The sequence below is a fragment of the Zonotrichia albicollis genome, chromosome 8, assembly GCF_047830755.1.
Source record: "Zonotrichia albicollis isolate bZonAlb1 chromosome 8, bZonAlb1.hap1, whole genome shotgun sequence".
Classification (NCBI taxonomy): Eukaryota; Metazoa; Chordata; class Aves; order Passeriformes; family Passerellidae; genus Zonotrichia; species Zonotrichia albicollis.
Window position 1 is genome coordinate 10,916,324 of NC_133826.1, and position 12,835 is coordinate 10,929,158.

Consider the following 12,835-nt stretch of genomic DNA (forward strand, 5'->3'; position numbering starts at 1 on the left):
CACAAGCAAGTAACTTCAACATATTGCTGCCCTCCTAAACCAGAGACACAGAATGTGTAATTATAGGACAGTGAGTCTCATTTGGCCAACTGGACTGAGATGAAAAACCTTGAGACCTTTATTCTATTCATAGCTCTGCCCTTGAGCTGCTGCATGACGTAGAAAAATTTGACTTTCCTGTGCCTCAGCTTCCTCTGCCTCCCTGAGTCAGGTCTATTCATCACCCTTCATCCTAAGACATGTGCCTCAGTACATTTTTCCCATTAGTATGTCTGGGCACAATTACAGCTGAGAAAAAATATTTACATAGCATTTTATAGCTACTCTGAGATTGATTAACTTGTAACAAAGACAAATAAATGCAATTGCACTTATAAATTATTAACATTACAACAGTAAGGGTAAGCCTTCAGAAGTAGGAAGCCATCAGCTACTTATCTGTTAGTAAAACTCAGTTTTTATTAATTTCTGTGCCATCTTTTTTTCACTACTTCTTTTAAAGCATACATGCATCTGTTCATAGTGCTTTGAAAGAAGATCCTCCTTGGAACATGCATACTTCACTGTAGTTAGATATCAGTTAAACTTTTCTGTAGTTATTATCTCTTTTGTTCTGTGAGTGATTAAGGAGTACACTTCCTGCACTGCTGCAGCTCTAATGACTCACATTTAATCAGGGTCCAAACACTGAAACTCACAGGGTAACAACTGTGAAAAAGTGACATGCTCTAACAGAACTGAGTTAAAGTAGGAGGGATCCCAGCAGGATATGAAAAAAGTTTTTAAAATGCATGGTTATAAGCACTTAAAAATGGAAATGGATGATTTTAACACATTCTGATTTTTTTTTTTTTTTTGGAACTGAGCAAGGAATGCTAAATTCTGACCCTCAGAGATATACACTTCCTGGATTGTTGAGGCCTTTGGTTATGAAAAATACCAAGGACTGCTTAAGAAACATCCTGTAGTTTCTGTACCTGACTAGGATTTTGGCACTATTCTGTTACTCTCTCAGGAAGGCAATGCATACAAGAGCAATATAATCAGCCAGTGCCATGAAGGAGTAACCACTTGAAATCAGCTACCTTGGGTTCAAACTATCTATTCAGGATATGCATGCACAGTACAAATTACTTTTTGCTTGGGTGCACAATTACATTCCTTCTGAAGTGCAGAAGAGATACATAATTCATAGAGAGCTAGACCTCATGACCCAAGTGTACTTGTCCTTGCAAGTCATACCCAGGTTGTTTGGCTGCTTTATTGCCTCAGCCTGACACTGTGATGTAAACCCAGACTACAATGACAAAAACGAGATGTTATAGTGACAGTGTTGACAGAAGAAAACAAACTAGGAAAAATCTCTGAAAAACATCCCTAAGTGTCAGACATAGTCAGAATCAGTACCAAGGTCACACTTAGATCACAGCAGCAGCAGCAGCTGTCCAACTTGAGACAAATCACAAATTACCTCCTTTGTCCCAGCCTCAACAGAACTGAAATGAGCATGGAAGGTGCCCAAAGCCAGCATGTCTGTATTAAAGTCAAGGGAAAAATTCCCATCTATCCTATCAAATGAGTGGTGAGGGGAGCTCCCATTGACGTTGGCAATATCTTAATCACTACAGGCAGTCTGCAATGGTACAGGTGAGAGGAGGAGGATGCACAGTGAGGAGGAGAGGCAGAAAAGCACTCGCTAGCACAGATGACACAGCTCTCACAAGGAGGTATTGTTTCCAGCTGAACACATTGCTAAGGGGTTCACAGTCAGCTGAGATGAATAAATCCTTTCACCTCTGAAAGCACTCAGCTGCAGAGCAATTGCTACCAGAGGTAAAGTGCTTTCACTGCAATGTACCTTTCCAGAATATGGAAAACTGCTGACTTTGACCTCTGCAAATCCATACTGGAGGACACAGCTTCGGCTGCATGTAAGACACTGAAATACTGTTCTTTATGAACACATCTAAAGTCACAGGAACATACCCCTCCCAAAAATATGTGGGGAGGCTGGGGAGAAAATGAATAAATTGAGAAAGTGAAGCAAGTGAAACACCAAGCCAGGCTGAGGTCAACTGAGTGAAACAAACAAATATCACACTCAGTTTTAAACTGGGCAAATTCCTCAATTGCACCCATGGCTAATAACACAAATGGAGAGATGGGGGAAAGAGAAAGGGACTCAAATAGCATCAAGACAGTCGCTGTCAAGAGAAGCAAGAGCAACTTACTTATTTCAAAATGCAAAACTAAGGCCCAGCCATAAGCAAGGAGATGGAGAAGTATTCTTGCACCTCACTTTTCCATCTTCCTAAAAGGTCAGCACTCATTCACAACTAAAACAGTAACCCAAAAAAGCCAAAATTAAGATAGAGTGTTTCAGCCACCCCTCAAGCCACAACATGCTTAGGGTGTTATGCCCTTAATGACCTTCACTAAACCTGCTCCTTATATGTTCCTAAAGCCAGAAGACTGTTCAGGGAGTGTCCTCCTCTGGAGAAATCCCAAGGACAAGGCACGTTATACTTGCTTCCTCTCTCAACAGCTCTGTCATGCATCATTTCCCATTGCCCCTGCAGAGTTTTGTCCAGTACTGCTAACATTATAGCAGCACTCAAAATTCCTGGAGAGACAGCTGGGTCATAAAGTAATGCTGGGTATTTCACTAAATAAGCAGTAACAGATCAGAAAAAGATGAGGCACTTGCATTCCCCTATGTTCCTTGTCTGTCCTGTGAAGTCCTGCCTTCTAAAAGACAGAGAGGCACTCGTGAATTTCTGAAGTTGGTTTTTCAGTCTCCTGGGTGGTGATTCACATTCAGAGAGCAGACTGTCTCCTCTGTCCTGGTGGCACATGGGCAGCTGCCGTGGCTGAGCCGGGCACAGCTCCGTGCGTTTCCGTTTAACAGCCGCAGCAAGAGCAGTCAGGAACACACACACCAGCTTCCAGCCAAGAGAGAAATAGCTGGCACAATTACAGCTGTGAAAGATACTAGCACAACTGAGCGTCCTGCAGTTGCTGGAGTTTAAGTTTAGCCATGCTCCTTATTCTGGCAGGCTAAGAGGGAACACAAAAGTAACTTGAGCAGTGACAATTTCTGGGCACCAGATCAATTTTTTCCTGTGTTCTGCACAGATAAAAGAATTATCCACCATAGTTAGTACACTTTAGCTTTAAGTTTCTAACTGAACACAAGTGGAATACTTCAGCCCAATATGAGAAAAACTTAGAAAAGTTAAGCTACTTTACCAGACAACTCTTGTTTTACGTTCTATTTTTACATCTTTGTTTCTAATATGAACTGCTGCCTCAATAACACTGCTTGCTATTTTTAGCATTTCAAAAAAGCTTCACTGTGATCCTCAAATCCCTAAAGCATCTGAAAACTAGCAAAGAGATTCATAAAACTGTAGCTGGATCCATATTACAAGAACTTTCTAAACATTTGTTCTCAATTTTGGTGCAGAAAGTACAGCACTAATACACTTTACAGCTAAGTGGATGAAACAAACCTTGAAGTTACTAATAATCAAACATTAAAGAATTCACAATAATCCATCTCAGTGCTGTACCTGGTCTCTTCCTACAAAGCAAACAAACAAACAAATTTAAAAAAACCAACCCGACAAAATGAAAAAAAAAAAAACCAAAACCAAAACAAAACACCAAACCAAAAAAAAAATCCCCAACTGTTTCAGGAAGCTTAGAGTGCTGCACAATACTGTCCCAAGCAATGCCCACAAGGTTAGTCTCTCAGGATTTCCAGACTGGGAAGCAGAGGCAACAGCAGTAAGGTCTACTTTAATGAATGCACACACATACCCCCTCTAAAGCTAATGCCACAGATACAGAGCATTTAAAACTGCTCCCATCACCATTTGCTTGCTACCACTCACAACAGCACTGTGAGTGCCTTGTCAAAAAATATGCTCCCTCAACCACCTAACCACCAACTCAGCCATCCCAGCCCAAGCCACTTTCATTAGATTTATGGTCCCAGTGCCAAGCTGAGCTGGCCTGGAGTTGTTATTTTTTTATAGGAGCACTCCTGCATTCACATATTTTGGCAAAGGCAAGTAGGACAGTCAGAGCAGAACACAAAACCATTACGTGACTCTCTCCACAAAGAGGACAAGTTTGTCCCCATGGCCTAGTTGCTCACACACCAACTGAAGGTCTTTTCAGTGGTTCTTCACTAAACAAAGAACAGAAGGAAGTCAGATGTCCATGTACGTAAGAGCCACACCCTTGACGCAGAACAAGGGACACTCCCAGTGGCCCAAGACACAGCAGCTGTACCCATCCACCCTGGATACCAACACACATCCATGAGCCACCTGACTAAGAGTAAACATTTTCCAAGTCCTTGCAAGAAGATCCATTTCGTCAGTACATTGTTAGACCCTAATACAAGAATTGACAAAAGTACCATTTTACTTCGAAAGAGATAAACCAGTATTTATATTGATGATAAAGGTTTGATTGCTTTTGATTAATTCAGCCTTTTTTTGCTGCATGACTGGTTTCCATGGAAATGCAAGCAGATTAAAAACCTGCAACCAGAAGTGAGTCAGTTTTGCCTGTTTATGTCTCCTCAGTTCCCTTGGAAACAGACATTAAAAAAAAAGGAGTAAAAAGGATAAGGGTCCTGAAATACCTTTGGAAAATCTCCTCCCAAAGCTTTATCTCTTTGGCTGCTTTGCCAGAATTAGAGTTGAAAATAACACAGAGCAACAGATGACAGAATAGTGACTTGACTTTTTTAAGGAGACATCAACAGAACATACCTGGAGATGTTTCAAAAACCACATTCAAACTGACAAGCTCAAACTGTACTAACATGGGTTCTGGCAAAAGTACTTCATGCAGAGTATATATTTCTTTAAATTAGTTCAATGCTAATGTAGAAAGAAATACAATAGAGAACAAGAAAATAGCATCACTGTTCTTGTCCCAAGTATACTTCAATACTTTGCAAGAGAGGGAAAAAGTAAAAGCTGACTTGGGGGAATGAGTCCAATATTTCCATTGCCAGGATGCTTTGTAATGGAATCATTCCTTACAACACATTCATTTTGCAGTTGCAAAATCAGCTACACACATATCAGGTTAAGTAACTCCATCTCCCACCATACTTTTCAAAGACAACAGTGCACCCTCCTACGAGCTGTATCTTCACACTGGTACAGACAACACCATCCTTCCCCCTCAGAGCCAAATGCATCAGGGAAGGAACAGGATGGGAAGTTAAAGGAAAAGAGCTGCTCTGCATGTCTCAGACCTTCAAGGCCTGCTCCTATCACTGCCGTTACTCTGCAAGAATTCTCCTACAACCAAGTGGCCAGAAACACAAAGAACAGCAGTACAATTATTTGCTCCTCTAAGTTCCTTCCAGAATGTTCAGGACAGCTAAGCCTGATTACAAACTATTTATTTCCTTGTTTGTCTCCCACATCACATTATCAGTTCTATGCGCTCAGCACACCTCTGTGCAACGCAACACTTCCTCAGAGAGCTGTGAATCCACTGGTACTGCCTGCCTGGGGAGAACATGCAGGGCCAGTGCACGTCACTTACCACTACTGTCAGAGACTGAAGCTGCATTACAAACATCAGGAAAGAGAAAAAGGAAATCTGTCCCAAACCCTGCTTATGTACTCCCAACCATCACCAGAACTCAAGGGTCCTTCTGCATTCAGCATTACACCCCTTATTTTTGAACTTTGTTGCTGCTCTGAGAAGTAACATTCTGCCACTGACATGAAACAAGGCTTGGGGAAGAGTAGCCAGCCATGATATTCACTAAAAGGATGAGAGAAGAGTAGCAATCACTGGAGGTTTGTCTGAACAGAAGAAGGAGTTGAACTTAATTCAATGTTAATTAGTTCACATGAGCCAAATCTAATCTATTCCTGTCGCAGTAAAGATAAGCCTTTTAAAAAATTAATTATTTCCTATTCTCCTTTGTTCTTTGGCAAGGTGGAGAGTCATACAAGAAGGAGAATAATCTTGCAGTACTCACTAAGGCATCACTCAAGAAGGACAGATTTAACATTAAGAGGAGAACATTCAATGTTAAGGGAACATTAAGAGAAACATTGATGTGTATCTTTCAGTCTATTTCGAAGTTTAGCCTCCTTTCTTGTAGAGGTCAGATGTACATATAAACAAAATAATTTAGCTATTTATTTACTTTAGCAGCTAAATACATGAACATCCAAGTGTCAGGGAGACTAGTTTACACAGTATATCACTTTACAGTTACCATTCAATTCATCCATGAGAATGGATAAGCAGAGGCATCTTCTAAAACATTAAGTGATCAAACCACACAAGCAGCAAATAAGCAGATCAAATGTTTTCCATCATACTCTACAACAAATGTGTTTATTTCCATTATTAAACACCGGTGTCAAGTTTACTAAAGCAAGTCTCTGAAGAGATTGCAAAGGCGTCGGGTGCTGGGATCAGCTTAGTTTCATACCTCCTCTAGCACAAAGAACAGAACAAAAACGTCACTGCTGAAGCTAGGAAGTCACTATTAAACAGATGAAAGGCACTAGTCACAAGAAAAATGAAAGTAATTTAATAAGAAGATAACTTACACAAAATCAATAGTCTTTGATTACTAAGGACCCCAAAATTAACACATCTGACTTAGTTTTGCCTTTGGGGGCACCAGCATTATCATATCAATCTTAAGGAAATTTACAAAGTCACACACTACATTGTAATTCAGGAAATAAAACCACAAGAGTTATGCACCACCTATCTGGGGCACTTAAGTAAGCAAGGCTCCCCTTGAGCAAATACAAAGTATAATTGCCCCATTATACATTGTATAATATTACACATACTCAAGAAGGCCTAATCAGTTAAATAAGTAATTCAAATCTGTCATTTGTTAACTTCCAAAGCGGATTTCTAGAACATTATTTATTTAACATTAACCCTTCATATGAAGTCTCCCAAAATGGGGTTTTAAATTTCTACTTTATATTTGCATAAGCTCGTCCTGCGTTAAATTACATGATAAATAAAATGGGTTATGATGCATAAAAAAAGTCTGAAGACCAACTGAAAACTGGTACCATCCTTACTGTTTCAAAAGTAACATCTGCCCCTTTACATTAGGCTGCTGCTTATGCTAATATTTCAAAGAACTTCATCCAATATTTAAGACACAATCCACAAAAGTGTCTAGAAGGAACAACAGTACAGCCTAAATCAATTGTGGCAACTGATAAAGAACAGCAAGCTGAATCCTCAAGCTAGAATCATCTCTTTGTACAGGTTGGAGAAGCTTAATGCAAGCACTGCGACTTCCAAGAATAAATGAATGACACATTTTACACAGAAGATGAGAAAAAGGAAGACACACCAACCGAAGGTCTGTTATGCCACCTCACAGTGCTCCTGTCAGAACATCCTGGTCACCCAAAAGCAGCCAATGCATTTAACAGAAATCACTCTAACTAGGCTGCAACTTAAGAGTCATCTTTCCAGGTAAAAGTGTTCCATTTATAGAAATCCACAGCGTCTGCACACAGATTTGCAACACTGCACTGCAACCCAAAGTTACCACAAAACCTCCCAGGGACTGTAAAACAACAAACAGCACACAAAGCTAAAGGCACAAAATCTGAAGAGGATTGCAGAAAGTTAGAACCCTCCCCAGCACCGTGGTGCATAACACATAAACACATAGCTGCTTCTTCATTTGTAACAAAGATCACACAAAAGTTGTGGCATGAAAGTTTTTTTTTTTTTTGCAGGCCTTGGGAAGTCCAACATGATTTCCTGGTGGCGTGAAGGAAGTAAAGGATGGTAGGTGGTATAATTTCATAAGAGATCATCATGTGATAGCAGATATGGAAAAACTGTTCTTTTAACCAGAACTGTAATTATTTTCATGCAAGAAAGGTTTTCTACATCTTGCCAATGAAAGTGCTACTCTGCAGAAACACATAATGAAGGTTTTTAACTCCCTCTCTGAAGCACAAACCTGAAGAAAAAAATCCCTGCTCAGAAAAACACTATGCATCTCCTTTTACAAATTTAGTCTTACAATACTTGTTCTAGTCCAAGTCACCTTAGTAGTTCCCTGTCAAATCAGTGCATCAGCGCAAATGTCATAACCAAGTCATCATCTGTCATCATGCAAAACTTCTTAAGAGCACACCACAACAGATTTGGAGCACACAGAGGTAGAAAAAATTTGAAGTTTAAGAAGCATTGCAGCAGAAACCTCTATCAGTATGCAAAAAAACACAGTACAGCAAAGAAGAAATTTGACCAGCGGCTTCTTGTCAGTTCTGGATCAGTGTTTCTCAGCTGCTGATCCAGGGAGCAACAGTCAGCTCTGAGACATCTGAAACAGCCTGTGGAACAGCTGCAAGGAGGTCTGGCTTGTGTTTTGGGCAGGAGGGGAGAGGAGGGAATAGTTTTCTTGTTTTTATGTTTTAAATAAACAGTTCTTGCATGCAGGCAAAATCAACACAAACAAAAATAAGAGCAGCAACTGAGCAATCAAACTTCAGCCTAATTTCATTGTAACTGTAACCTTCTATGGCCTTACTGCACAGTACAATCCGCAGATTGTATTCAATGAGGTCAGATGTCTCTTTGGACTTAAAAAGGTTGAAAGACATCCTTTAGATGACAGATAGTTGGCAGATAATAACAGGGAAGATAAATGGAAGATGGGGATTTCTGAAGGACAAAGTAAGATGATGAGATAACCAGCACAGATGATTACAGAAATAAATCAAAATTCACCAGAGGGAAAAAACCAAACTTTTCTTAGACATGTTAAAATGCACAGAGGATTCAGGAAATAAAAGCCTCAACATACAAACTCTTTATTTTGACAATTATGAATCATAAACTAACAAAATATTCCAAGAACTGGGATCTCTAATACTAGATTTATAAAGCATGAATCTGCTCTTGTACCCAGTAATAAAAGCAAAGCCATAAAGAGCATTAGGTAGTCACAAATTCGACCCCTTAAGCATACTAAAAGCTCTAGCATTTGAGTGGGCTTAATCACATCCTTCTAATACTACTAAATCGGAACCGCCTCACCACTATTGCAACTATTTAACAGGCGATTTAGGGAGCCCAGAAACAGTTGCACCGTTCCCCTACTTACTTGAATCCTCCCATCTGAGAAGGTGCAACTTCCAAGCAGAATAGTACAGAAATCCCAGAACCAGAAAGAGGCAGAGGGCTAGCAGCAGGTTACGCATAAACACCAAGAGTCCCATCTTCACATTAAATCTGCTCTTCTACATGACCTGAGAAAGAAAAACAGGTTGAGGCTGGAGCCACCTTCTCCAACGGGCATCCTCTCCAAAACGTGCAATCCCATACCCACCATAACGCACAGATCCCAAACCGTGCTCCTCCGCCAGATAGAACACACGCGTTCCCCAAAGCGTAGCAGCGGAACAAGAACCACGCCGGGCAGCCGCCGGTTCTGGCCGCCACAGGGTCAGCGCCGCTCCGGAGAGCCGGCGGGCACCGCCACGCTGTGACCGAGCATCAGCCGCGGCCCCTGCCTCCTCACACCCGAGCCCAGCGCGGCCCTGGCCGCCGAGGCCTGGCGAGCACCGCGTCCTGCCGACACGCCGCAGAGGGAGCCCCCAGCGCCGGGGTGTCCGCGGTCGGGGCCCGCGGGAGCGGCCGGCGCGGCGCTGCTCCCGGCTGGAGCCCCGCGGAGCCCCGGGCACTGAGCGCTGCGGGGACGCGCTGCCCTAGAGAGGTACCGGCGCCTGGGGAGAGGGGCTCGCCGAGCCCGGGCTGGACGGCAGCTGCCCACCAGCTGACAGCCGCCAGCGGCCGGCTGGAGCCTGGGTTTGAACGGGCAGCGGCGTCGCCACCGCCGGGCTGCCCCCGCCTCGCCGTGCTCCTCTACGGGCTACGCCGCGCCGCGCCCCGCCGGACCCCGCTCGGCGCGCCAGCCGCCGTGAGCGGCCCTGCCCGCCCGCTCCCCCCCTCCCCTCCTCACCCGGCCGCCGCCGGCCCCGGGCGCTCGGCCGCCGGCTGCGCCCCCCGGGCGCGGGGCTGCGGGCGCCGCCATGCCGGGCGCGCCCAGCGGGACCCGCCGCCGCCGGGGGGCGCCGCGGCCGCCAATGGCGCGCCGGGGCGGGGCGGGGTGGGGCCCGCCCACATAGCGGCTGCCGCCGGCCAATGGGACGGCGCGGGGGGTCGATCCCCGGCCAATCGCGGGAGGCTTCCGCAGCCAATGGCGCGCGGGCAGGGGGTCCCCGCCGGAGGAGCTCTGCGGCAGGGCGGCGGTGCGCGTGCGCAGAGCGCCCCCCAGAATCAGCGCGTGGCGGTGGCGCGGCGGTGAACGGCCCGGGCCCGCTCCCCCCTCACGGCCGCCGCCGGGCACCGCTCCTCCTCCAAATCCCGACACCCCTCTCCAGTCTCGCCGCGGCACCTCCAGAGCACTGCGGTGCCTCCAGGCATGGAACTGGGTGACCCCTGCCAGCACTGTACCCGCTGTGAGGCTCCGCATTGTCACCCCACAGCGCTGCACCTTCCGCCAGCTGAGGCACCTCAGCTGCTGCCCCTGCAGTGACACGGCATCGCCCGCCCTCCAGGCACTGCACTGAGTGCGCTGCGCCTCCCCTCAGGTGCTGCATTGCCCGACCGCCGAGTACTGCTCCGATGGCCTCTCAGCCCTGCCCTGCTCTGCACAGCCGAGCTGCAGCCGCGACACGGCAACGCAGCCCTGGCTTTGCTTCCATCACTGCCCCGCACAGCGCCTGTCCCTGCTGCACCGTCCGGCCACTGCCTTCACACCTCCTGCAAACCCTCCCCGCACTGCACACCCAGCAAGGTGCTGCCCAGCCCCTGCACGGCTCTGCGCCACCTCCCCGCTGTGGCAGAGCCTCCGCCACTGGAGCACACTAGGCCGGGTGGCACGGACCCCCTCAGCTGCCCTTCCACAGCACAGCTCATGCCACGCACACAGTGCGGCTTCCACCGCTTCCCGGTGTGTGACAGTCTCCACCTTCTCACTGCACAGCTGCCCTGTGAGCACAGCAGCACTGGGAACAGCCTGCAACGCAACCTTCCCACAGCATTGCCTCGTTCTTGCTGGTCCCACAACCATCTAATGGTCCTTAGGCAGAGGGCAAGTGATAAATTCCAAAATGACACCTCTCAGGAATAGAATGACAAAGGGAAATTATTAGTCGTGAAGGGGAAAGTCATCTGAAAGGAAAGAAACGGTGAGGAATAAACCTGCATCTTTAGTGACCAGCCCAGTGACCCTCCATTTGTCACTGGTAACAGAAGGAAAACAAAAGGTGATTTTAGGGGAATCCTAGTAAGATCATGTCCGGCATGGTGGCAGCTCCCACTGAGGTGAGCAGAGGTGCTGATGTTGAATGGCAGACACTGCCTTGAACAGCGCAGAGCTGGCTGAGCTCTGTTGACAAAGGGAATTGACAAAAGACCAAGTTCCTGCTGGTCACAGGGAGAGCTGGTGGGGGCTCCTGCAGCCCCATTTTCAGAGCCAGAAACCCCACTTTGTGCTCTGCACAAATGAAGTCGGTACAAGTTGGTTGCTAGTGTGGCACTCATGCAGCCAGGCTTCCAGAGCTACCACTCTCCTCTGCAGAGACACAAGGGAGACACATGTCACACTGATACACCATTAGGGTTTTTTTTTATGCCAACAATAATTTCTAGAGACAGCAGAGGAGACCAACAGGCTCATGCAAGCACCCAGGTATCACTGACACCAATATCCCCATGAGGAGGTATGTGGTGAGGAGGTATCTGGTGAGGAGGCAGGTGGAGAGGGGACACGACCACATTCATGCAGCCCTGTCTATCTGTCGATCTGCCCCCAAGCTACTGGCCCATCAACCCCCAGTTCGAAGGGCTGACCTGCTCAGGATGCTCGTTGCTCTGAGGCAGCTCCCTTCCCTCCAGCTTCAAGGCGAGCTGGCAGCCAGGGCTGGTGCAGGCAGCCTCCTCCTATGGCCCCAGCTCTGCTGCCGGGCTCATTTCTTCCAGCAGCTCCACCGACTCCTGTGCCACATCATGTCTGGCTGGAGCCCAGTTTTGCTTCACAAACGCTTGCTTTATGCCTGCTCCTCTCTTCCCCTCTTCATCCCTCCATCTGCGTAAGCTGGCTCTCATCTCCCTGCCTCAACCGCCCTTGTCCCTGTGACACGGAGCTGCTGCACTGCCTGCTGCCACTGCGCCACATCTGCTCCAGCTGTCCTCAAGCTTCACCTAAACCGCCCCCGTACCGCATTTGAACCCCGCGGTGTGTGGGCACAGCAGGTGATCTGATTTCACTGATGAGATAAGCGGGGACCTACAGCACGAAGCCAAAGAGCGACAAGTCTGGGGCTTGCCCCTAAGCCCTGTTTGTCACTCAGGAAACTCTAACCCCGTTATCAGGTGTCAGTGTGCTGCAAAGAGCCCGGGATGAAGTCACCCTCCTTGCCAGCCTGGAAAAAACTCGGAAAGCGAGCGACCGCTGTGCATCTTGGAAAATCAGGTACGAGCGCCTGGCAGCTGTTTGATGGCCATGAGATGAATTAAGGCAATGATTAGTGGCGTGATTTGGTTCAAGTAGCAGGACTTTAGTCTGAACATGTTCCTACTTAGCTTACACATTTCATTCGCAGGCAGATGTCAAGCTGGATGTTGCTAGGAGATAGACAGCAGGGGAATAATTAAGTCTGATTAAATCCTATCATATTGCTGTGCTGCTTTCCAGAATGCTCTGGAGCTTTTTAAAGCCAAACTGACCAAATGATCAGGCAAGTGATCTAGCCCATCCTGCTCAACAAAACCCACTTGC

General features: G+C 46.4%; 1 protein-coding gene and 1 long non-coding RNA gene across 15 annotated transcripts in view; one reads left to right on the top strand and one right to left on the bottom strand.

Annotated features, from left to right (window-relative positions):
* ST3GAL3 (ST3 beta-galactoside alpha-2,3-sialyltransferase 3) overlaps positions 1–12,835 on the bottom strand; it is a 180,772-nt gene that overhangs the window by 158,530 nt on the left and 9,407 nt on the right. For 4 of the 14 annotated variants that reach the window (XM_074545933.1, XM_074545931.1, XM_074545932.1 and 1 more), the window contains exons 1-2: positions 10,013–10,147; positions 9,155–9,299 (exon numbers count right to left, since the gene is read on the bottom strand). The exons of 5 other annotated variants lie outside the window; for them this stretch is intronic. In XM_074545933.1, coding sequence (XP_074402034.1) covers positions 9,155–9,269 — 115 coding nt within the window. In that variant the 5' untranslated portion in view covers positions 9,270–9,299; positions 10,013–10,147. Of the gene's footprint in view, positions 1–9,154; positions 9,300–9,379; positions 9,543–10,012; positions 10,148–11,907; positions 12,050–12,835 lie in introns of those variants that run through there. 5 more of the 14 variants (XM_074545929.1, XM_005482179.4, XM_074545935.1 and 2 more) reach the window with 3 other exon arrangements.
* LOC141729842 (uncharacterized) overlaps positions 12,405–12,835 on the top strand; it is a 32,474-nt gene continuing 32,043 nt past the window's right edge. The window contains exon 1 of the long non-coding RNA XR_012581287.1: positions 12,405–12,529. This is a non-coding gene — a long non-coding RNA (uncharacterized LOC141729842). The remainder of the gene's footprint in view (positions 12,530–12,835) is intronic.